At 47.5% G+C, this 26,125-nt stretch overlaps 1 protein-coding gene across 1 annotated transcript; it reads left to right on the top strand.

The window, feature by feature from the left end:
• Positions 1–485: 485 nt before the first annotated feature.
• On the top strand, positions 486–25,886 carry LOC118415560 (steroid 17-alpha-hydroxylase/17,20 lyase-like). The gene is made up of 12 exons (XM_035820245.1): positions 486–664; positions 2,896–3,026; positions 3,302–3,315; positions 16,772–16,931; positions 18,196–18,289; positions 18,585–18,743; positions 19,214–19,335; positions 19,722–19,808; positions 20,240–20,365; positions 22,827–23,066; positions 24,297–24,456; positions 25,280–25,886. Exons 2-12 carry the CDS (start codon positions 2,900–2,902, stop codon positions 25,473–25,475), a joined length of 1,485 nt encoding a protein of 494 aa, XP_035676138.1. The 5' UTR covers positions 486–664; positions 2,896–2,899; the 3' UTR covers positions 25,476–25,886.
• Positions 25,887–26,125: the final 239 nt, after the last annotated feature.

Below are 26,125 nucleotides of genomic sequence, written 5' to 3'. Positions count from 1 at the left end.
CCCATGTTTGTAATGATCACACCACCATTTTGGCAGTTTTACAGAAAATCTTGTTTTTGTCAATATCACTGTAACCACACCTGCTACAAAAATAATTATTCTGGTGTCTCCATGTTTTGAGGGTTACAAAATCAGATTAAACCATTGTAGTAATGATCAAACCACTATTTCGCACACACACACACCAAAACCATAACAAACCATGACCCATTCAAACAAGGTAAGTGTATGGTTACAACAACCATACTGCTACACATAGCTGGCCATTCACACAAAGATACCCCCCCCCCCACACACAAATACACAACATCTCAACATACACCAATTACATTTCATGCAGGCCTGAGGTCTACGAACTCTTGTTTGACTCTGAGCTGACGTAACCCATCCTGTCGGTCGTTGACCTCATGCTAAATATCTCGCAATCATATGAGGTCAAAGCTCGCTTCGCGCTAGCGGTCGAAACCACTCTGATGTACGTAGCATATAAAAGAGCCAGTGTTACTTTGGTATTACTTTATTAGAGCGCAACTGTTCCTAGAGGAGTTCGTACATGATCATGCAAAGGAGGCTGGCTTTGTTTTCTTGAACTTTGACCATATCTCCCGTAATAACCCACTCTACAGGTTTGATCCTTCGTGAGGACTCGTAAACAACACTGCAGGTAACGTACTGTGTTACTGTTTTTACTCCTTTATAACGTGAAATCCACGATTCTTGACTAGTAGTGAGTTCTCCGCGATGATGTTTCCCTACCACTAAGCTGTTTCCTCAGAAACCTGTATAATGGCAAACGGCCTACTGTGTTTGCATAGCTTACCGAATGGAACAAAATAGAGCTCTTTGCCAGAGATTATGAATAACGTTTCTAACACTGTGATGATGCATGAAAATTTAAACGTTTCTGGTACAGAATTGACTAGAAATATTAGCCTTAACTGGCCTGCGGAGTCGCAGGACGTGTGTGTTTGGGATGTGTGGTGTTTGTCTACAACAGCTTACTGACACATTCAGGTCACAGAAAACACGTACTGTATTTATCCACGACCCTCAATGGTAGTTGTAAATTGGTCGGCGTCACAGCGCTTGACACAGCCATAGAGATCCTTCTGTGCACGACAGCGAGGGGAGGGGCGGGGTGGTGGCTTTGCTTGGTAGTAACGGGAATATGTCAGCTTTGACTGTATTCATGAGTTGATGTTTGTTCGGTGCAGTGCTAGTACTGTCTAAAGGACCCATCCCTCCGTCCCCGAGTGGATGACGCTGGATGGAAATTTACCGTGTTGGGACGGAAAAAAATTCATCCACTCCGACACCCCCCCCCCCTTCAAATCTTAATTTCATGACATGAGAATACATTTTCGTATGCTTAAAATGGCACATTCAATAACTAAAGTAGGCCTCCTATTCAGTCCACTGAATCCTGTTACCAACAGCTCGACTGATTGCAGTATGATGAACTCCGCTAGGCGTTCAGAGAACGATCAGACAAACGTTTTACAGACTTTGTAGATTGTACCCTAAAGTTTAAGTCAAACATTTTCAATTATTGTAGCTTCTCTTTACACCCTATAATAAGCTTCGAAGCCTACCTACAGGTGAAAAAGCTATGCTCTGTTTCAATAGAAGAATGTCCTATTAATTATTTACAGTATTTACAGTGCATAGCGACAGGTTGTAAGCCACCACACATAAAGAATGGGGGATTGTTGACAAGGTAGAGGTAAGACCAAGTGAAATGAAAAGAAATATGATCCCTGCAAAGCCCGCAGCTGTGGACAAAATACAGACCGTTGACAAGAAGTTGAAATGATTGGAAAACACTTGTATATATATATTGGATTTTCATTGACGTCATAGATAATTTGAATCCCCCATTGTGCTTATTGGCAGGTTAAGACCGTTGAACTAGTAATAGGGCCTTCACACTGAAATAGAATTAGCAGGAATCAAGCAGAACCAGCCGGAATGAAGTATTTGCAAAAGTCGTGCCACATTCGGAGCCATTCGTGTAGGAATTCAAAATGGACCTTATACCCCCTTCACACGAGAAAGAATGAGCCAGAAATCCGCCAGAATGTAAATTCTGTTTTATTACTGGGAATTCGTAATGTATTCTAGAAATTCTCACGGCATTCCAGATATTCTTTTGGTCACATTCTGACAGGATTTGAAGTGGCTTGCCGTTTCGGTTCTCCATCGAATGAGATAAGAATGTTTAGAATAATGTTGGGATGCCGTAGAATGCGGTCATGCTGCAGTTAGAATAGTTAAGATACACTTAAAATCCACTTTGAATGCCATTCGATATATCTCCACTTCGAATGCACCTCGACAGTTTTTAACATGTCAAAAAATTTCGGGCCAGCCAAACGAACGGGCACAAATAGCTGGAATACAGTGAGAATATCTGGAACACACTACGAATTGGCAGGAATCGGCAGGAGTAGAAAAGAATTTTCATTATGACGGCATTCCGACTAATTCTTGCTCTCGTGTGAAGGGGGCTTTAGCAAAGACATCTTCGTGTGCTTTACGGGCTTGCATGACGTCATATGAATAACATGTATAAGTTCGTTCACACCTCAGAGTACGCATGCGTGGCGATAGAAATTATGGGTAATGTATACACCTCACACCTCAGAGTACGCATGCGTGGCGATAGAAATTATGGGTAATGTATATGTAATGTATGTGAAGGCACCTGACACATAAACAAAACACGTCTGGACATTGTTATGCAAATGTTACAATGATCGAGACGAGAGATATTTATAAGACGTAAGGGTCCTCACCTTTGACACAATACCCACAATTCCTGCCACCGTGGATGCATGCGCACACGGAAGTGTGAAAGACCTTATTGACACCCCCCCCCCCCCCACCTTTCCTCAGGACGATGTGGCTGATGACGATTACTGTGGGGTTAGTGACCCTGGTTTTGGCCACGTGGTTGAGGGACTATGTAAAACGATGGCGGATGCCCCCTGGACCATTTTTCTGGCCAATCATCGGGAACATTTACTGTAAGTATCTTATGTCATGCATGTTTCCTTCCACTGGAACCCGCCTGTTTCACAGCAAAAGCTGCCACCTTTTTGTTGATATTCTGTGGGTTTATGCCAATCAAGGAGGTTTATCAAGAACCTCCTTGTGCTAAATGTAAGTCGTTAGTCGTTCTTCTCTATGACTCATTGTTTGGTGTCCAACTCAAAATACATTCATTCACTTGTTTTTAACTTGTTCACTTGTTCTGAACTCTATTCCTTCACTTGTTTTTAAATTCATTCATATCGCCCAGTTTTTAGTGGTAGGATGTATGTGAGAGTGCCAAGACTAAGCTTGGACCCTGCTATGATGTCCGTAGTGATTGAGGCAAGGCGAAGTTCAAGTTCTCTCGAGATCGACTTTATTCACAACTCAACTGGTGATGGCCGTCGCTAGCAACGATCAGAAGTACTCTTCGCTCTCAGTTGGCAAAGTCCAGATCCTACTTTCTGTCACTGAAGTCCAAACTTTCCAGATCTTTCCACAACTTCTTTCGGCACGTGGCAAAACTGCCCTCTCGGAACAGAGCGTCGCCCTTTTATTCTCTACTTTTTGGGTTGGACCAAGACCAAATACGGCTAATCTTATGCGAATCTTTGGAATCGGATTGGCCCAGGAAACATGTAAATGTGGACTAATAACTTCTCAAAGGTCCGGAACTCAAGTGACATTGAATGGCAAAGCGTAAGAAAACCAGTAAATTTCATATTAAAAAGCTCCTCGGAGGCTTCACCTGAGGGTCAGACCGGAGGGGTCGTGAACTTATGCCTCGGTCAGCCCTCGGGCTACTCACCCCCTTGGAACTGCTTTGGGCACAACCGGCCAAAACTTTATAATGCAAGTTCGAATGCAGCTGTCAAACTTTCTGGACTGTACCAACTCTGAGAGAGGGAAGGAGCAACAGGTATTCTGACACTCTAGAACACTGTACATCACAAAGAAATCTTATTAACATTCGAATCCGACTTCTGTCAGTCGCCATTGCTATCCTAAACTATGAGTACAACTTCTCACAACAATTCTGTCATGTTTTAAACGGGAAACGTCCCGTAGTTTCGCTAACATTGGAGTTTTCTATGTCGGTTACATCATCGATCGGTAACTAGGGATCCGGCGTGGTTACTAAGCTATACATCAACTCATCTTCCAGCCGGTCCGGGACTCCGTACATTCCATTCACAGTGACCGAGATATCGGACGTGGGATCCCAGGCGAAGGTGTCAATCAAACGGCTCCGGTCGAGTTACAATGTTGGGCCATCTTAAGTCAAAGTCGAGACTAGCGCTACTACTAGTATTAGTCAACAACGTCGGTCACATAGTCAACATTCAATAGTTATCCTAACACTTTTGGTAACAAGTTCTGCGTGCGTTTGTCCGTTATTCACAAAGTTCCTTAACCCTTATGCTATTAACCCTGGTATTTGACCTCTGCGGCCGGTGCTGGCTAGCTTAATTGCAGTGGTTATCCGATCTCCCACAATGGGCCTTCTTCGGCCAGCTGACGGAGGATATCAGAGTACTGAGAGGAGTCCGGGCGTTGCTAGGCACATTAGCTAATTACTGTCACTCTAGCCTAGGATACAAACTACTTAGTCTAAACGGGCTGGCCCCGTTTACACCCCCCCACTTAAAACCTGCGCCGTCCCGGCGTAGCGGACGTTACTTTCGGGGGACAAATGGGTACCGATTATCAAGGCACATCCAATATCTGCTACCCCTTGCAATGACTCTCCTTAACTATCTTATTCGGAACGCACACTCTGGCATCAGTACATCCTTTTCCTACCCCCTGTGTCACCATTGTTTCTTCACCTCCGAATGGCAATAAACTGTGGAGGCTGTCGTTTTCTCAAACAGAAAAGGATCTCTGCAATAAACGTACTGTCACTGCTGCCATTACACTCGTTCGTGCAAGAGCTTTGCGGGGATGACCCCGTGGGATTCTCTCGAGAAGGACGGTACACCAGACCGGAGGTACAAGGAGAACAACCATTCTCCGCCCTATCGCCGCTAGCACTTCCAACGGCTACGGGTGTGGCCGTAGGTACCAGTCGAAAACTCGGACTTCAGTAACTACTCATTTACTAAATTCATCTGGACCACCCTTAGCGACAATTAACTACGGAGATGATCTCCACGACCAGTAGACGGGACACCAGACATGCGGTACGAGTCAGCCATTCGGGCGTGACTTTCTGGTGTCAGGGGTGACGACGTCGAACCACGTGTCACTGCCTGTATCAATTTCCTAACGTATGCAGGAGCGGCAGAGGTACAGTTCATAAAGGGCTTAAAACATTCGTCCCATAACTGACCCTTGCTGTAGAAAACATCACTAAAGAGGAAGAAGGTGCAGCTTGAGACCGCACTTGCCTCCAAGGACACACATACCAAAGGAGATGTGACTAATGGTTGCTGTAAAACATCCAAACAACTGTCAACATCATGGACAGGACAAAAAGGACTCAAGCTGGCCAGAATAACTAGCGGATTTCGTTGGAACACTCAATTAGGGTCGAACAGTCGTGCTGCTGAACCTGGAAAATTTGTATGAGACAGATTCATTTATTTCCTTCCGCTTTGGCTGGGGTTCAGTGACCCAGACATGGCAACTTTCGATGATTCGAACCTTTCGATATCACGTTCGCCTCTAGAATGGGCGGAAGAACAACAAGTGCCGCAGTTCCTAAAGGGTATGAACTGAAGCACTCCTAACGGTTACGGGCGCCGACATTGGCACAAATGGAGAATTCTATTACAGGAGTTCTCCATTCCCTTTGTTAGAAATAATTTTGCGTAAGGGAGCCCCGAGAGAAACAACATCATCCGGAACTGGGACTGCAACAAACTGCTAATTATTTTGCAATCGCCTCTACCAAGGCAAAGTGGCACTGACCCGCTACAATAACAATTCGTACTGCAAACACAACAGTGGGTGCTGTGTACAACCACCCCGGTGACCTTCTCCAAGGGTCTACTGCGAGCCTAGCGGGAGCACCCCGGCTATAACTTATCTAAACCCCTCACCTCTCCTTGGGCATTAACTCAGCGCTTTCATCAAGGCAAGGACGCTACCTCCTTGGGGCCACCCATCCTGACCCGATTACCCGACTATTAACTATCTTATCAGGACTACCGCACGCTTCGCTTGTTACCATCACATCACAAATCTAGTCATTACTACTTCGTCTCGGTCATTGACCGCGTGTCAAAACACATATATCACTTACACATTTCCTATCCTTACCTTAATCCTATCTTAACCCTACCCTATCCTATCTTAACCTTACCCTATTGGTTACGTCACGGAATGTCTTTTTGTTTCACAGTTCGTTTTCGGAGGCTGGCTCTCGTCGTCTCCAGGCCTCGAGTACTCTGCACAGGTTCAACGTTCATGACGGGATCCTTGTCAGGAATAGCGTTCATTACGTCAGGAACAGTGTTCTGCTTCGTAATCCATGGGTTCAGCTACGTAATCCATGGGCTCTGCGTCCTCACTAGTGCTCCGAGAACAAGATCATACCCCGTTTCGACCGTTCTGGCGGGGTTGGTCTCTATACGATGTCCATCCAGGGGGAATTCCACCGACGCGAAGCTAACGACTCACGACGAACGTTGGTGGCAGCTCCGGAGACAGACTGGTACCATGGCAGACTGGGAAGGTTGTCGGCGGTAGAACGGTTACGCCAATACGGAAAAGTTCGGTGGCGTAAGGAGTCTCGCCTAAGGACTGGAGCGGGGAGAAGCAGAGAAGCGGATTTTCCGGCGGTTCCATATCGTCGGGAAGTACCACAGTGGAGAAAGTGTCCGGCGAGAGATCGCTGGGAGACGGCCCGAAGGCGGACGCGGGGAGGAATAGAAATGATGATGTATCAATGTTCCACGAAACCCCGCCCCTTACGACGGCGGCAGGCTGTTGGCGTCCCCGGACCTCATCACATGATTGACGTCATCGTCTTCCCATGGTCGCGACTGCGTCCAAACGAGACTAGTCATTGTCCGAGAAATCAGCATTCCTCTTAGTCTCCTTCACGCCCACGTCAGCACACGGTGTCGGAGGGCGCCCATCTGCCACAGCAGTCTACTTCACCACAGACAGTTGAGACCTAGCGGGATGGTCAGCTTACGGACCTTGTAGGGGGTAGGAGGAACTTCCAATGCCCAGCCGTCGTCGGCGATCCTTGTTCGGTCGTCTGGACCGGTGGTTGGCAGCCCTGCAGCGGGAGAAACAGAACACACGCATACACACGCCCCAACCCGGTCCTCTATTTTAATCCTTCATAACACGTAATCTTTTACCAATTCTGCTCCTAACCTTATCCTTTCCTCGCTCTATTCGTATAAGAAGGGTAGAAAAAGCAACCAGTGGTAGTGACCAATGGTAATTGCAAAATTCTGCCCGAGAAATATCTCCCCGCGCTCTCCGTCACAATTTTTCTTTTCACTTGTCGTGCTGTCTACGTAACGTATCTCATAACATCCTGACCTTAATAGTTTCTTTCTTTAGTTCTTTACCTATCTCCACTGTCTTTCGAGTCTTTCTCTTCTGTTCTAGGTAAGGACGGAGTACCGTTCATTAGTATTTTCTTCACTTAGTTATTTTCTAGGTTTCCTTACTGCACAATTCGCCCGGCGGAACACATTCATCGAGTCTTCCGGGTATTGGAGCATCTCAATTATGCTCAGCTTCCTCGAGTGCGTCAGATTATTCGTACCTTATACTACCTTCTCCACGCACCCTTCTTCTGGGTCGACGTGTCTGTTGGCCATTCTTTTGTGACCCAAGTCCTCACCTAACTGCCCTTGCTACTACGACGTGTTTCGCCTGTACCCCGCCCGTTTGGGTTTTGGGTTACACAACTGAGCACTGTGAGTGGTCCCTAATCTGGTGTACTCACCCCCGAGCAGCGAGATAGCAGATCAGGTGTTCCGGAAGGACAAACGTCACAAATAAACTAAAGGTTTCATCTTCTCTCAAGTCCAAAAAGAATTTCCGGACGCGCCCCGTCTATGGGACCACGCGTCTATCTCACAACTTCTAAGGGACAGAACCTCGAACCCCCGCCTGGCCGTCGCTGTCACCGCTAGTTAGTCAGTTTGCATCCCGCCTGTTTAGGCGATGGGTTGCACAACTTCCTTACGGCGGGTGGTGACCGATTTGGTACGTCCACCCATGAGCAACAGCGGCGGACCAAACGCCATGGTGGGGCGACTGTCAACTTTCTACATCTCAATTACACTACCGCTCGTGGTCATCTTCAATCATCCCAGCGTGACCTGTCGGACCACACTGCCCCTCCCCTTACTGCCCGCAGAGCACCCGGCCAATCTACACGAGTCCGGATTGGGATACTTCCACGTAACACTAGCTGGGTTGACCTGCCGAGACGGTCAGGGGTCGCGAACGGAACAGCGGCCTTGGGGACACCTGGGGTATCTAACCCGTGCTAATCACTATTATCCTGGGCGACACAACTTGCCTAATTCCCGCCTCCAAACGCGGATTCGCCGACTTAATGCAATAACGCAGTCATCTACGTCTGCTGTCACTAACTATAAACGAAGCAACCTGCAATGCTCCATCTCTATCCGTCTGGCAGCACCTTCAGGCACTGGTGTTGACAGAAGGCGGCGAGCCATCTCCATCAATCACTGCGACTAAATGCAAGACGAGCCTCTACCTTGCTTCTGAATTTCTCTCCTATTTACGCTAACATCAAAAGGGTTTTCCGTTACTCGTATGTCCTTACTCGTTCCATGGTCCAACTTATCAACTATTCTTTCAACCCAGAAAAGGAGACAAGCGAAAACCGTTTAGTGCCCGGGCAACAGCCTGGGTAGCCCGACAATAAGTGGCACGCGCCCCCAGTAAGATCGGGTTTCCATACCAGTTTGGGGGTCTGCCTCTGTTCGTGCGGACGGGGTATCTAGGGAGGTCAACCGGTTCAGGTTCTGGCGAATTCGGGTCTTCCTCGGCCGATTCGGCCGTTTGTTCCAAAGACGGGTCATTTTCTTCCCCGTCCGCTGACGGTGCGTCTGTTCGGGCCTCATTTAAATCGATCTCAGGGTCCTCTGTCCCTTCCCTTGTGGAACTACCTGCGGGGCTGGGTTCAGTCACAAACGTCGGAGCCTGTACTGGCTCGACACTACCCAGTGACTCGTCCGTCTCATTCTGAAACAGATAGCGGGGGAAAGTATACACATCAAAAGATTCGGAGTGGCCGCCCTCAGACTGTTCGGTCGGCTCTTCAGCTATGCTGGGACAACCTCGCCGAGAGCTCGCCCTGTTGCTGGGTCCCCGTGCGACTCTAGACCTGTCTCTCTTCGTCGGCCCGAACAGACAAGGGATCATCATATCCCGATGTAACTTTCGTGGGGGCCCACTTCCCCGTTCCGGTTCTACTACATATACTGGGATGTCTGGGTCTGGCCGCTTTCGGACGATATAAGGGATCCGTTCCCACCTATCTTGTATCTTCTTGCGTCCTCTACACTTCTTATTCTTAACTAGCACACGTTCCCCGGGAAGCAACGGTGCCTCCCTGGCAGTCCTGTCGTAGATGCGTTTACGCGCGGCGGCGGCCCCGTCTAGGCGCCGTTGAGCTTGGGCGTAGGCGTATCGATAGCGCTCGTGATGCTCTCGGACCCAGTCATCTACACTAGACTCTCCTTCCTCGAATTCGGGCTCTATCCCCTGGGTCAGATCTATTGGCAACCTCGCGTGCCGCCCAAACATCAGGTAATAGGGACTGTAGCCAGTACTACTATGCGGGGCGTTATTGTAGGCATGCACTAGTTCAGCGATATAGTCGGGCCAGCGGCGCTTCTTATCGGCCTCTAGAGTTCCTAGCAAATCTAGAAGGGTGCGATTTAGTCTCTCTGTCTGTCCATTCCCTTGGGGATGATACGGGGTTGTTGAGACCTTCTCTGCTCCATACAATTTGCATAGCTCACGGATGGTTTCCGATTGGAAATTCGCGCCCTGGTCCGAATGCAGTCTCCTAGGGAACCCGTAGGGGAGGATAAAGTGTCGCCACAAAGCCTTGGCTGTGGTCACGGCGGTCTGGTTCTTGGTGGGTATCGCGACTGAGTACTTAGTGAAATGGTCCGTTATCACTAGGATATTCTCGTACCCGCTCGACGATTTCTCTACAGTTAAATAATCCATCGCGACGAGTTCTAAGGGGGCTGTGACTCGGATGTTCACCAAGGGTGGCCTCACATTTGGGACAGGGGACTTACGCAAACAACACCTCTCGCAGGTCCTGACCCAGGTGGCCAGATCTGCGTCCATGCCTGCCCAGAAGAATCTCTGGTGGGCTAATCCCAACGTTTTGGGTATCCCCAGGTGACCATGACGCGTATGTACTGACTCAAACGCATCCCTGCGCAACGCGGCGGGGAGGACGACCTGCCGAAAACTGTTAGCGTGCCCTTGACCCCAGAATTCCCGACACAACATACCCTCGTGTATGTGGAGGCGGTTCCATTGCCTCAGCACACGACCTACTTCTGCGGTCTCCTTGGCTAGCTCTTTATTACTGGGTCTCTGCCCCTTAATTACATACCGTATGACTCGTTCCAGGACAGGGTCTTCGCGTTGTAGGGCACCCATTCCCCCCTGGGTATAACCCAACCTCTCGGGTCCCGGCGGGATTCCCTTGACCTTGGTCTCACTCTTCTGCTGTAACAACGCCGACCAGTTCGTCCCTTCCTCTTCCCCGACTTCCTCGGCTATCAGCGCCCCTACTCTAGCTACCTGGCTGGGCATGCGCGACAAGGCGTCAGCGTTTGCATTCGACTTCCCCGGGCGATACTTTATGGTGAACTTATAATTGGCCAAGCGAGCTACCCATCGTTGTTCTACTGCACCTAACACGGCTGTCTGTAGGTGGGCTAGCGGATTATTATCGGTATAGATAGTCACTTCGTTACCATACAAATGTTCCTTGAACTTCTCCGTCACTGCCCACTTTAAGGCCAGTAGTTCCAGTTTGAACGAGCTATAATTGTCCCAATTCCGTTCCGCCTGTCGGAGCCCCCTGCTCGCGTAAGCAATCACCCGCTCGACCCCATCCTGTTCCTGAGCTAACACGGCCCCGAGACCCTGATTGCTCGCGTCAGTGTACAATATAAACGGCAGGGAGTAATCAGGGTATGCCAACAGGGGCGCGGACATCAACTTCTCCCTCAAAGTGTCAAATGCGGCTTGACATGCCGGAGTCCAGGCAAACGGCTGGTCCTTCCTCACTAGCTCATGCAACGGACCTGCAATTTTTCCAAATGACTCTACGAATCGTCTGTAGTAGGAGGCAAACCCTAAAAACTGTCTAACCTGCCGCACCGTGGTCGGGACCGGCCAGTCCCGGAGTGCGGCGGTCTTGTCTGGATCCGTGGCCACTCCCCCTTCGCTCACTATGTGTCCCAGGTACTTGACTGACGAGCGGAACAAATGGCATTTATCCGGCCGGAGCTTCAGCCCATACTGCCCCAGGCGAGAGAAAACCACATCCAGCCTATCCAGATGTTCGTCTACATCCTTGGAAAAGACGATTATGTCATCCAAATAAATCAACAGAATTTCTAAATTCTGGTCGCCTAGGCAACGCTGCATAAGGCGTTGGAAAGTGGAGGGAGCTCCCTGGAGACCAAACGCCATTCTAGTGAACTCGAACAGTCCCAGGGGACATGAAAATGCAGTCTTCTCCCTGTCTGCCTCGTCAATCTCTACCTGCCCGTAACCAGCGGCCAAATCTAGTGTAGAGAACAGGCGGGCCCCCCCAAGGGCATCTAGGCTTTCTTCGATTCGGGGAAGAGGGAAGGCGTCTCTATGCGTTCGCGCGTTTAGCTTCCTATAATCTACACAAAACCTCAACCCGCCATCTTTCTTCCGAACAAGAACTATTGGAGAAGCCCATGGGCTCGAACTCTGTCTTATCACGTCTTGTTCTAACATCATTTCGATATGAGCCTTCACTTCTTTATACATGGCCGGGGGTATCCGGCGGTACGGCTCCCGAGTCGGCGGGGCGTCCCCTGTTGGAATTCTGTGTGTTACTACATTAGTCCTGCCGAAATCGTTCTTGTCCTTAGAAAAGGTGCTCTTGTGTTTGGTCAAGAGAGCTCGTAGCTTCTGTGCCTGTTCTTCCGTCAAGTTGGTGAGATCGACATCTACGTCTACGGGAAGGGAGTCCCCTTCGTCAGCCCCCGGTCGACTATCTCCGTTCGATTCGCTGGTAACTACCCTTACATGGGCCTCTAGATCTCCGGTCGAGTCGACGTCTAGTTCTACTTCCTGTTCAGGGACCTTTTCGACTACATAGAGTTCCCCCAGTCTGGCCCGGTGGCCTAAGATTACGTCATGTTCCGCTACATTAGCTACTCTTACTGGCACCCGGCCATGTCTCACCTCGGCGTACGCTCGCGCCACTACAATAGGTTTAGGGAGGGTGCCCGCTTCCGGTGGCTCGACTAACACGGTGTACGGGACCCCGTTCGGACCTGTCCGAGCCCTACAGAATATTATCATCTCATGCCCCGCGGGGACAACCAACCTCTCTCTGTGTGGAGCCCAGGCAGACCCTACTCTTCCATCATCAGCTATTGTAAAGCGTTGAAACTTATCTTCTACTTTAAGGGCGCGAGACCAGGCCGTAGCTTGTTCTATCTGCTCTGGGTCTGGCCGCTCGATGGCTTCAGCTATGACGGACCTACAAGAACTGATCACATTCATACCAACAATGGCAGGCAAAGTCCAAGATGGGTTATCCTCCACTATCAGAACCCCCAGTTTAGGCAAATCGCGCCCCATAATTTGAATATCCATTTCGGCACACCCTACCAATTTGATCGGCAGGCCGTTCATTGCCGTCAATCTAAGCCAAGACGAGTCTGTCTTTAGTTTCTCCCCCCTAACTCCAAACTTACTTTCAAAACAACTCCGCGTCATCAACGTCACTTGGGACCCGGTGTCAAGCAAACAGCGGACATCTTCACCATCAAACTTTACATCAACTTCTAGACTACCCCCTATTGTTCGCTGGGCTAAATTAGCTCTCGTGTGCCCTTCCCCCCTAACGGCAGAACTAAACATACTACTCCTACAGGAGCTACTAAACTTCAGGGGCTTGGTTTCTTCCCTTAGCTCATAAGAAGAAGGAGCTATTGTCTCCGCGAGTCGCCCCCCGCTGGCGGAGCCTGCCAGTTTAGTGACCCCGGTCCTGAATCGCACGTGCCATTGAGCCGATCTGAGTTGGGCGGAGTCAATGGGTTAGACTGGTGCCCGGCCGCTGGAGGCGCGTCTACCTGGGGACAGTTGCGACTCATGTGCCCCTCTTCATTACACGAGTAGCATATAGGCCTACCGTCCGCCGTGAATCCGCGCCGGGGGTTCCGGCCGGAGGAGCGATACCCGTTATTATTTCTACTGCCCGATTGGCTTCGCGGATTCGGCCCACCTGACTGGCGGGGCCCGGCCTGGGCTTGAGATCGACCCCTCAAATTCTCTATTTCGCTACACAAAGTACCCGCTACCCTGGACAAATAGTGGTTTTGCTCTAAAAGCCCATGTCGTTCCCGCCGGAGTTCCTCTACTTGACGCATCAGCGAGATGGCGTCTGGAGAGGCGCCCCCGGGTGCTGGCAACAAGGTGGCGGTGCCCGACGCGTCTTGATCTATAGCTTCAGCCGCGCTCGCACCGCGCACCTGTACACCTCGCACTCGGGTGTTTGCCTCCACTAGCTCGAGAGCTTCCTCTTTCACCTCCGCAAACGTGAGGGTCTCATGTCGACGGACTCGGCGCAGGAGTTCTAGCCTTACGTCTTTATCTTTGAGCCCCTCGACAAACTGGTCGCGGAGCGCCTTGTCGGGGTCAGCGCAAATTTGGGGGTCCTGTCTACGGGCCCGGCGCATCAGGGTCCGCAGCTGTACCGCATATGCCCGCACTGTCTCGTCTGGCCCCTGCCTCTGACTGTAGAACCTACCCATAATAATATTGGCCGAAACTGTGTCTTTGAATGCCCTCTTTAACGTGTCTAAAATCTTCTGGGGGTCCCCCCGTTCCTGTGGCTCCAGAACGCTAACTTCCTGCTTCGCCTCCCCCTCTAGATTCGTCCAGATCAGGCGAGCCCTCTGTTCGGGCGTACCCCCCCAGGTGTTCAAGGCCCCCTCTACTTCATCTAACCAGTCTTCAAATGAAAGGGTTGAGCCGGCCCCCGAGAATTTTGGCAGTTTCCGATCCGTGTGCACCACTATCGTGGGCTGGCCATTCGACAGGCAAGACGTGGAACAACGGTTCCGGGGCGGAGACGGAGTTCTGGACCGACGTCTGCGAAGCGGGGGAGGGGAGTTAGACGGGGTACGGGGCAGGTATCCATATGGTGGCAAGGGTCCCATATCTGGTGTGTACAAAGGGTCCCTTACCCGGGGCCTCCTCCCGGACACGTCGGGCCTGTTTCGCGTACTCGTTGCGAACAACCCCGGGGCTACCCTGGGGGTCTCCCCCTCTGCACCTAACTGTGACCTCATCTCCTCCCGTATCCCTGCTAGCTCGGCCCTGGCGTCCCCCAGACCGACTGACATATTACCGTTTATGTCCATATACGTGAATTTCTACTTGGTTTTCCGCCGTTTTTTTCCTATTATAATAGCTGCTTCGTTCGTGGTCCCCCGGACTCGTGTTTCTCAGCACGGGCAACTGTCTCAGTAGGAGTGGCAATGACCCAACGAACGGCCACGTGACTGGGGCGTCTCCGACCTTCGCAGAAAATATTTTAAGCAATACGCCCCCCTCTCGGCTAACCTGTTCCCTATGTCCTCTACCTCAACCGGGTGAGCGCACCAGATCACGCGGAATAGAGCACCCAGAAAATTTACTACCTGTCCTTGAACTAGGATGTGATACTGGCGTCGTGCCGCAATAGCAAGGGCTAACAAAATGTCACTCGCGTTACCCGGGGCGACCGCGATCAATAGTGCTCCGCTCGGGTTTACCAACATGAGCTAATCTTCAGTGCTGGTTCAAAGAACCTGTCTACCCCTGTCATCCAAGCTATATCCTTAAAACCGCAGATTTAATACTAACACAGAATCTAAATCACACACAACGCTACCTAAACATGACTACAACCTGTCTACAAACGTGCCTATTCATTTACTAGGACCGGGCTAAGACTGTGCAACGCGGCTCTGCTCCCCAAACAACAGTACTACCCACCTCCAGTCCACTTCGGTCTTGACCATTGGGCTTCGCTGCGCCTGCTCCCTCCAGCACGCCTTGTGGTTCCGTTGTCCTTCCTATTGTCCGCCTTGAACTTGCGATCCAATGGATTTCCCGGTTTCTCTGCGACTTCTTCGTCCTTGCTCGCAGCGCCAGATGTGAGAGTGCCAAGACTAAGCTTGGACCCTGCTATGATGTCCGTAGTGATTGAGGCAAGGCGAAGTTCAAGTTCTCTCGAGATCGACTTTATTCACAACTCAACTGGTGATGGCCGTCGCTAGCAACGATCAGAAGTACTCTTCGCTCTCAGTTGGCAAAGTCCAGATCCTACTTTCTGTCACTGAAGTCCAAACTTTCCAGATCTTTCCACAACTTCTTTCGGCACGTGGCAAAACTGCCCTCTCGGAACAGAGCGTCGCCCTTTTATTCTCTACTTTTTGGGTTGGACCAAGACCAAATACGGCTAATCTTATGCGAATCTTTGGAATCGGATTGGCCCAGGAAACATGTAAATGTGGACTAATAACTTCTCAAAGGTCCGGAACTCAAGTGACATTGAATGGCAAAGCGTAAGAAAACCAGTAAATTTCATATTAAAAAGCTCCTCGGAGGCTTCACCTGAGGGTCAGACCGGAGGGGTCGTGAACTTATGCCTCGGTCAGCCCTCGGGCTACTCACCCCCTTGGAACTGCTTTGGGCACAACCGGCCAAAACTTTATAATGCAAGTTCGAATGCAGCTGTCAAACTTTCTGGACTGTACCAACTCTGAGAGAGGGAAGGAGCAACAGGTATTCTGACACTCTAGAACACTGTACATCACAAAGAAATCTTATTAACATTCGAATCCGACTTCTGTCAGTCGCCATTGCTATCCTAAACTATGAGTACAACTTCTCACAACAATTCTGTCATGTTTTAAACGGGAAACGTCCCGTAGTTTCGCTAACATTGGAGTTTTCTATGTCGGTTACATCATCGATCGGTAACTAGGGATCCGGCGTGGTTACTAAGCTATACATCAACTCATCTTCCAGCCGGTCCGGGACTCCGTACATTCCATTCACAGTGACCGAGATATCGGACGTGGGATCCCAGGCGAAGGTGTCAATCAAACGGCTCCGGTCGAGTTACAATGTTGGGCCATCTTAAGTCAAAGTCGAGACTAGCGCTACTACTAGTATTAGTCAACAACGTCGGTCACATAGTCAACATTCAATAGTTATCCTAACACTTTTGGTAACAAGTTCTGCGTGCGTTTGTCCGTTATTCACAAAGTTCCTTAACCCTTATGCTATTAACCCTGGTATTTGACCTCTGCGGCCGGTGCTGGCTAGCTTAATTGCAGTGGTTATCCGATCTCCCACAATGGGCCTTCTTCGGCCAGCTGACGGAGGATATCAGAGTACTGAGAGGAGTCCGGGCGTTGCTAGGCACATTAGCTAATTACTGTCACTCTAGCCTAGGATACAAACTACTTAGTCTAAACGGGCTGGCCCCGTTTACATGTACACCACCTGCACCGACCTCGCTAAGAAGTACGGAGACGTTTTCAGCCTGAAGATGGGCATGACGGACGTGGTTATACTGAACAGTCTGGATGCTGTAAAGGAGGCTTTTGTGAAGAAGGGAGTGGACTTTGCAGGCAGGCCGATGATATTGTCAAGTAAGTAATGTACATATAGCCATCAGTATCAGAAGGTACAGTACAATAGGGGCTGGGGCAGTAAAAGTAAAGGCTCAGAACTCTGAAACTACCGACCTTACTCTACAGACGTCTAAGAGGTGACCTCATTAACGTATACAAATACGTGCATGGACTGTATGACTTAACGCCTTGTATAACTGAGATAATGAAGGAGGGAAGAACCAGGGAGCACAGCCTTCGCTTGCAAAGGTGTTCAACCAGGAACAACAGAAGACAGGGCTTCTTCAGCAATAGAGTTGTACCCTGGTGGAACAAGTTGACGGAGGAGGTGGTGGGCGCACCATCAGTACACTGCTTCAAGGAAAGGCTTGACAGGCTTTGGACAACCATCCGGTAGTATATAAGAGGGGTCTTCATGCCCTTTTCCGTTAAGCGTTACGAGCCATTTTAATTCACCGTTAATCGATTCGTTACCGACCCGGTTTCAGGGGAGCTTACCCCCGGACCCCCCTGGGGTGCGTCGCGCCTTTGGCGCTCCATGTGCTGAAACAATAGTTCAATCCCTCCGGGAAATTTGCTGCCGCCGTCTCTGTGGCGGGCCGGTAACTCTGCCTCCGTCAATTTACAGATTTCATGGACATTGTCCCTGTCATTCCTCCGGGTTCTGGGCACATTTTGCACACATGTCATTAGTCGGATATATATGTTCACCCATTGATATAACTACTCTAGCGTTGTATGAATAGGAATGCATGTCAATGTTATAGTACTGTTATGCTTTGAAACTGCTTCTGAATTTACCGTTAAGCGTTACCGGGCATCATGAATTTACCGTTAAGCGTTACCGGGGCCCCTGAATTCACCGTTAAGCGTTACCAAGACATCCCCCCCCCCACACACACACACATGCAGACCCTCATATAACTACAAAGCCCTGGACAATCCTCACAAACCAGCCATGGCAGTCAACTGACACAGAGTAAAGAAGCGGTCTATGAAGAGCGGTTCAAGGGAGTACAGACTCCTACCAAACCGAAGAACTCTACTCTACTTTACTCTAGTATGTCTCATTGTATGTGGCCATGGCATGTAACTGATACTTGAGTTTGCTAGAATCTTGCTCTTCAGTTTAGCAATGTGTTTTTACTTGCATACCTTCTTCATACTGTTACAGTATATGTTGAGGCCTTGTTGTCATATCCACCCAACGTGACACAAGTTAAAGCATGACTTGACATCTTTTTCACAAAGTGGCTAATAAAATATGTGGTTTTTTTTGCAGTGGACATATTTTCTGAAGGTGGAAAAGACATTGCCTTCACAGACTACAGCCCTACGTGGAAACTGCACCGGAAACTGTTCCATGGTGCCATCAGGTATGGTTGAGACAGGGCGTAGCAAACTCTTGGTGATCTGCATCCATTTTGAATCAGTTTTTGCCTTTTTTTCACATCAATGCTGATTCAATTATATTAATGCCATCTGCGTGCATAACCTTTCGTCATCTTTTCATAGCAATTAAGATTAAAAAAACTAAAACTAAAATAAAGCTACAGCGTATCAGCTAGCTCACTCGTTAGTACTGTAGACCTTCCGAAAGTCAATGCACTTTTGTTGTATCAATAAAGATCATTTTTATTTATTCATTTGTTATGTTACGTATACCTTTAGGGGTTACGCATTGGGAGAGAACCTACAAACCAGAGTCCACGAGTCTTTGGAAGACACCATCGCTGAGTTCACCAAGATGGAGGGTCAAGCAGTAAACATTGAAGACTACATTTATCAGCTGGTCTACAACGTCATCTGTTCAGCTGCTTTCGGCGTAAGGTATTGACCTGCCTTTTACATACTTGTATATGTGATCACGAAGGGGATATGTTTGTAATTCATTGTAATTGAAGCGGTTGTACTTTGTCGTAACTCTTGTCAAAATTGAAAAAAAACAACTTTATATTGACAATGCCACTAGAAAAAAAGGGTACGGATACAGCAAAATGGGCCGTTTTTCCCCGTATTGCGAGATACGACCATATTACGGATGGATACGAGATACCATTCGTATCCGCCCGTATATGGTCGTATCTCAGATTTGACTGTATCCGGACCCATTTTGTCCAATGTGCACGGATGGAATGTGGATGTCAATACTTCTTTCAAAAACGAATCGTATATTTTGCTTGAAATACCCGGAAACCTTATACAGACTCGTGCCCACAGAGTTGATTTTAGATAAAAGTAATGTCAAAGATATGAGAAAGATTGGTAGAACATGGTCTATAAAAATGACTTCATAATAGGTACACCATGGACGACGAGGAATTCAACACCCTGATGAAAATAAACAAAGACACCGAGGAAATTGTCGGGCAAGGTCTTCTTGCTGACGTCTACCCTTCACTCCGGTTCCTGCCTTCACCGAGTGAGTGTATTCTCAGGACTTTGTACAGCACCATTGACTCGTCTTCCGTATGAATATTAATGATCTGGACCTATTTGTTGTAAGCCAATAATCGCACACTGCCTAGTTTTAAATAGTTGCTTGTAATCAAATGAAACCTTGCTGGTAAATTTTGTACTGTTGTTGTCTTTGTATGCCATTGGTGACATAGGTGACACCCGTCTTGCTTATAAATATTCATGAGCTTTCCTTAGCCGTGTACATCCAATCAGCGTACACTGCCTGGATTTCAAATGGTTGCTTGTAATCAAAATGAAACCTTGCTTGTAATCAGGAACTGTTACGCTTTAATGTCATTGGTGACATGAGCACTTTAAAAAGCAACATTTTGTTTTCACTTTCAACAGCCCTAACTAACATCCGAAAAATGACGAAACAGTATGTGGGGATCATGCAGCGTCATCTGGAAGAGCACCGAGAAACGTTTGACCCAAGTAAGAAGACCACTGGTATAAATAATTACCTACAGGAAACAACTCTGGTTTGTTTGAGTATCCAGGATGAAGCGGCTTTGCAATCCATGTATGGTCAGAAATAATTGGTCTTTGGGATATTCCGATAAACATGGAGAGTTTCTTGGAAGTGGCCATGGTAGTCATTAAAAGATCTATAGTGTAGTACATTTTTGGCCTTGCTAGCCTCGTTTTGGTGCAATGACCCCGGATGACCCCGGAAAATCTAAAATGGCCGACATAACTGGAATCAGGAGACCGTTGTGGATTGACTCCAAAGATAAGACCTCATACCTCCATTAAATATTTAGAGATTTTGTACTTTTAATTTGAATGTTTTATCTTGTTTCATTAGTACAAATGAGATCGTAATTAGCATGGTCTATTTCAAAAGATTGTGTTCTTCACTGTAGGCAACCTCCGTGACATCACAGATCACATGATCAAGGCTCAGAAGGATGCTGAGGAGGAGGGAATCCAGGACATCAACTCTCTCACAGACACTCATCTCAGGCAGACCATCTCCGACATCTTTGGGGGTAAGCAAAAGGTTTCCTTCTTTTCACTCTAATCATTACCTGCATGTATGCAGGTATGGTTTTCACGGGCGTGGGAAAATTTGGAAGCTGGGGATTTAGGGCGCTGTATCTAGAGAACGGATGGTGCGAGCACGACGATTTTTGGTCCGTGGGTTGGGGGTGGTGGCCTGACACTCAGGTTTGATTTTGGGCCTCCTGGCGTTTGAACTTGACATTGCAGGTGGCATTTTTGGTGTTTTGGGGGCACTTTTGGCGCTGTGTGTCCGGAACGATACGCGCGATTGCAACGATTTTTGGTGCATGGGTGGGGGGTTGTTGCCTGTTGCCTAGGATTGACTTTGGACCTTGCCGCGTTTGAACTTGACCCGGCAGGTCGAATTTTGTGTCCGGGAGGGGTATTTCCGGAGTTATATCTTCTGAACGGTTGGTGCTGGCGCGATGATATTTGGCACATGTGTCGGCGATGGGTGAATAATTCTCAATTTTGATTTTGGCGCCCTTGGTGCTTGAACTTGACATTTTAGGTTACCTTTTGTGCGGGCACGGGGCGTGCGCTGTATCTCCGGAACGCAAGGTGCCATTGTGTTGCTATTTAGTACGTGAGTTGTTGCTGGTGTCCTGGTGGTGAGGTTTGATTTTGGGCCTCCTAGTGCTTGAACTTGATACTGTATAGGTTGACCCTGTTTTGGTGTGGTTGGGGCATTCCCCCAATATCTGCTTGGTTGCTGACGGTTGGGTTGGGTAGAACCATCATCTGTTTTGGTTGATTGAGAGGTCTTTAAGTTTACACCTAGAACCATCATCTGGCCTGGGCCACCTTCAATGTATCAGGTTACTTTGTATCAACAGTGTCTGACCTGCCAGATGATATACTTAGTCTAGTATCTGTTGCTGTATTTGTTAGGTACAGTTTGAGTTTGCTTCTTAGTCCGAGTTTGTGGTGTTTTGAGAGCTGTGTAGTACTGGGTTTAATGTTCTGGTACCCTGTTTGGCAATCAGCAGAAGATACAACTTTCTAAAGTGGAGGAGAAATGTATAGAGCTTGAGTGTAAGACAAAGGTATGTGTATGATTTTTCCTGTTTCTTGTTGTTTCTTTGGGGATGCCATTTCCGTATTGTATGCAGGTAATTTGTAGTTTGGGGCTAGTCATATTTGCTTGATTTTTGGGCCTGCTTAATCTATAGTACGGGCAAGGTTAAGTGGTAGAGGCTTTGTTTTGTTTTAAATTTGGTATCGTTTGTTGCATTTTGTCACTGCAAAAATATGATGAAATTGTTTCCTCCTCTAAGCAGCTGCTCATTGATTTGGGGGGATGTTTGCTGGGTGTTCACTCTGACTACGACAGCTTTCTGAACTTTTTAAAGTTGCCAGCAGCTTGCCATTTATGAATGGGATTGACAAGGACATTTTGAGTAGTAAATTCTGCTGTAAAATTTGGCTTAGGTACTTCAGGAGATTTAGGTTTTAGTTGGACGGATTGAACAAAATATCATACCAACCTAATGCTGCTGGATGGGGCCTACCACTATTCATATTGTCTATGGAACTACTGTAAAAATATAATTTTTCAAATTATGCAAATAACCTTCCAGTGTCAAGTGATATAACACTCCAGAAATAAATCTTTAATGAATATCATTGGTACAATAAGGAGATTTAGCAGCTGCATTAGGTCAGTACATTGAAATAGGAAGATATCAGTACTGAATATATCATATGTGACAGAACAACTATGGCCATCTGACTCTGAGACCAAAAAAGGTAGGAAAAGTCGTCTCAATAACTTTAAGGTACTGTGGTTGGTTACATGCTTAAGAAATCCAAAATAATTAATGTTCATCCATGCCCAAACTTACACATTCTGAAAATGGAATTTCAGCCTTTTGCATGGTGCACAACCAACACGGTAAAAATACGCAACCAGGGACGAAAAGGAAAAAAAATACACAATAGGTCTACAGACACCTAATACATTTCATGCAGGCCTGAGGTCTACGAACTCTTGTTACTTTTGCAATCTAGTCATTAATTCGCATATCAGACAACCGCTTTGTTCTCCATTTGTCTAATCTATGAATACCTTTAGCAGGTTGAGAAGGCATTGAATATTTGTTTATTTATTCATTAAATTTCACCACTCAAGTGGGAGGGGCGATCGCGCGAGGGAACAGGTGGTGGCAATAACAAGATTCTTTGTACACACCAAAGTATTTCATTCCACTTACGTTTTTTGGGAGGTGTGTTACATGTATACATTCCTCATCGCCTGACTGGTTTACTGTATTAAATATTTATGTAAAAAGCATTATAGTACGTTTGGGTCTGCATTTGTCAGCAGCGGCACCTATGCTGCAGTTCAATGTGAACCAGTCATATTTCCCCGGAGGAATGTGACAGGCGGTGGAATAAGGTACTTGGTTGTGTGCAAAGAATCTTGTTCAACTATTCATGTCTCCTCAGGGGGTACAGACACAACTATCTTTACCCTACGCTGGGCCATCCTGTACCTTGCTGTCCACCCGGAGATACAGGAGAAGGTGGCTGCTGAGTTAGCCAGTGTGGTGGGCCGTGACAGGCTGCCGGAGCTGTCCGACCGTGAGGCCACGCCGTACACGGAGGCGACCATACTTGAGGTCATGAGGATGGGATCCATTGCTCCCTTATCCTTGCCACATGCTACGACTGTCGACACAACACTGAGTAAGTTGTAACCTGTTTTCGTATGACCTTCTCCTAATCGCATTACAATCTCCAGGCAGATTTACCAGTGGTATAAGATAGTATCAGCCTAAGGAGTATAGCTGGCCAAAGGGAGTTATCAGTCAAACGCACTCCTAAGCCGGCTTCACTCATCTGGGAGCTTTTGATACAATCTTATGCTACCGCAGGATCTGCTTGGAGAATAATCGCATTAGCCATTTGTACAGTCCAAACTGGATTCAGAGACTTGTGGAAATGGTTGCTGGGAGTGGAGAGAGAACTAAAATTCATTAACAATAATATGCCATCCCCTGAAGCGTCACCGAAATGGAGGGTCAATCAGTTTCAACGTGTTTGCAGGTGGTTGCCTGTACCTGTAACGTTTCGTTGGCCTACTGAGGGTCGTGTGACGTTTAACTGCATGATACTAAGCCCAGAACCCAGAGATCCATGGTTCAAATCCTGTCATGCTGCCGATCGTGTGCCCCAGGGATATGACATGAGATTGAAGTTTTAGAAGTTAAGCCTCTCAAAAGCAGAATTCTTTGAACATTTCACTTAGGGCCACGTCTTCAGTTTAGTCCAGGTCCACGCCAACACAACACAACACAACACATTCCTAATACTTTCTTGAAAATAGTATTTTAACAGGAAAACATTGTTATAATTTTATAAATGGTCAATTGTTATAACATGTTCACAAATTGTGCTATTTGTATGATTGATTCTTGTATACGTCCTCGCAATTTAGCCTCCCCGGCTGCCAGGAGAACTGTTATACGTATTGTTTGATACACCAGTCTACTGCTACTACTACAATTGATTTACATGATTTTCCTCACTCCCGCCAGGTGTAAAAATTAGTTCCTGTCGGTTGGGGGCATAAAAGGTCTGAGAAGATTGGGCTCCTACTCACTCACTCACTCAATCCTCTTCTGTACCCAGTGGTACGTAAGGCTTCAGGAAGTTCTTCCATCGTTGTCTGTCGGCAGCAACTCGTGGTGCCTCATCCAAAGAGAAACCCCTCTTCTTCACCTACTTCTCTATGCAGCGCCTCCATGTCTCTTTCGGCCTTCCTCTCGCTCTCTTCCCCTGTGGAGTCCACCGCAAAGCAGTTCTTGCAAATTGGCTCCTACGGCCCATAGTAAAAGGCTATGGGACTACCTTTATCATTGTTATAACATGTGTATTACATGTCACTTAACTATCCAAACCTACACACAACCACAGGAGGTTACCAGATTCCAAAGGGCACTTGGGTCGTGCCGAATCTGTGGGCCCTGCACCGTGACCCTGACACCTGGGGAGATCCGGACAATTTCCGGCCTGAACGTTTCTTGGATGAGAACGGAAAACCAGTACCCAAACCTGCGGCTCTAATGCCTTTCAGGTAAGTAAACCTTTTGAGATATGTAGTAGACTAATTTCTCAAATTTTAAGTATGATCCTGGCCGTTTATTGCATGGATTAACACTATTCAGACCGGAGGGGGGAGGGGGGCTTTTGAGGCCTACGCCAAATTTCAAGTTGCATATTATCAGAACGGCGTACGCTAGAGCCACTAAATTTTGTGAGTTTTCCTAAAATTTAGTTGGCACTCATTTCAAGAAGATTGGACGATTTTCAATTTATTCCTGACAACCGTTTGTTGACAGGCGTTTTTGACAAAAGATAGAAGCATGAGTTAGAAGGGGCGGGCCTCAAAAGCAGAAAATAAGAAATTCAAGTTCAAGTTCGTTTAAGGCCACAAGGTACAGTATTTCTACGCGATCACCACAGTCCCTGGTGACGAATACTTTGGGATAAAAATTAGTGCGGTCGGAATATTGAAGATCCAGAGGATCAGGTCCAGAGGATCAGGTCCAGAGGATCAGGTCCAGAGGATCAGGTCCAGAGGATCAGGTCCAGGGGATCAGGTCCAGAGGATCAGGTCTTTAAACTTGGTATAAATGACTATAGACTCTACTCTACTTCGCTCTTGTTATTTTCTTCGACTGGTAGTCTCCAAAACGTGTGAATGGAAGAACAATACAATCTGTTCATTTTCCAATATTACGTCCAACATCCGGTCTACCGACTTTTTTCAGGTCCGGTTTTCCTGGACTGGTCCAAAAAGAAAACCCGGTTTTGTACCGGTACATCGTACATCGTACCGGTACCCACCCCTAGTTGTATGCGTTCTACCACCGTTATATTCTATCTCTTCCAAACAGTGCTGGACGCCGTGCATGTCCGGGCGAAGCCGTAGGAAAAGCTGACACCTTCCTCCTACTGGGAGCACTGGTCCAGAACTTCCGCTTCAGCATTCCTGAGGGTGAGGGGCCTCCTGATCTCACCCCTGATGATAAGGCTGGAGGTACCACCTGCATACCCTACCCATACAAGGTGGTGATGACCTGCCGGAAGTGAATGTTGTGACCTACAGGAAATCGAACAATAAGCCCGTTTACAGTTCCAACTGTGCATTGACAGGTCAAAGGTAAATGCCCCTGATATAAACAAATCTTGCCTTGATCATATATATATGGCCCACATCGGTCGGTTTGTATTTCAATGTTCAGACCTATTTTGTTAACCTTTGACATGCGCATGCCCAGTTGGATCCTAGAACGGGCTTAATCCAAAGGCACAGGCGAACAACAATGCCATACTCTGGCTAAAGATGCCTTTGAAACGAACCATCAGCGCATACGAATTGCAGGATTTAATTTACTATCACCGGTTTGACTTTGAGTTAGGGGAAAATGAGGGATTTTGTAGTGTTTTAAGTTTGTAATTAAAGAAATTGTGTGTACTATATTCAATAAAATGAAAAGCTTTTCGCGGTGTAATGATATCGTAGTGGAAAAAAAATCAAGACTTTCCTGATTTGAATGATTATCAAATTTCGTACTATTTGAATAAGAAAATGCAGGAAAACCATAACATTAAACTGTATATGATAATAAGATATATGAAGCCTTGGTCTACAACCTTTTAGTAATTTTAAAGATGTCGAATTGAGACTAGATTTTGTTTGAGGTTGTAGCTTAAAAGATGGAGCCTCAAATAAATAACGA

This window comes from Branchiostoma floridae, chromosome 5, assembly GCF_000003815.2.
Source record: "Branchiostoma floridae strain S238N-H82 chromosome 5, Bfl_VNyyK, whole genome shotgun sequence".
Classification (NCBI taxonomy): domain Eukaryota; kingdom Metazoa; phylum Chordata; class Leptocardii; order Amphioxiformes; family Branchiostomatidae; genus Branchiostoma; species Branchiostoma floridae.
The sequence above is the reverse complement of the archived record's forward strand: the minus strand, read 5'-3'. Positions and strand labels throughout refer to the sequence as shown.

Excerpts from the sequence above, each read along its gene's own strand:
- LOC118415560 (XM_035820245.1), top strand. The coding sequence starts at position 2,900 with ATGTGGCTGATGACGATTACTGTGGGGTTAGTGACCCTGGTTTTGGCC. Across the intron at positions 20,366-22,826 it reads CATCTCCGACATCTTTGGGG|GGGGTACAGACACAACTATC; the intron begins GTAAGCAAAAGG and ends ATGTCTCCTCAG. Across the intron at positions 24,457-25,279 it reads GCGGCTCTAATGCCTTTCAG|TGCTGGACGCCGTGCATGTC; the intron begins GTAAGTAAACCT and ends TCTTCCAAACAG.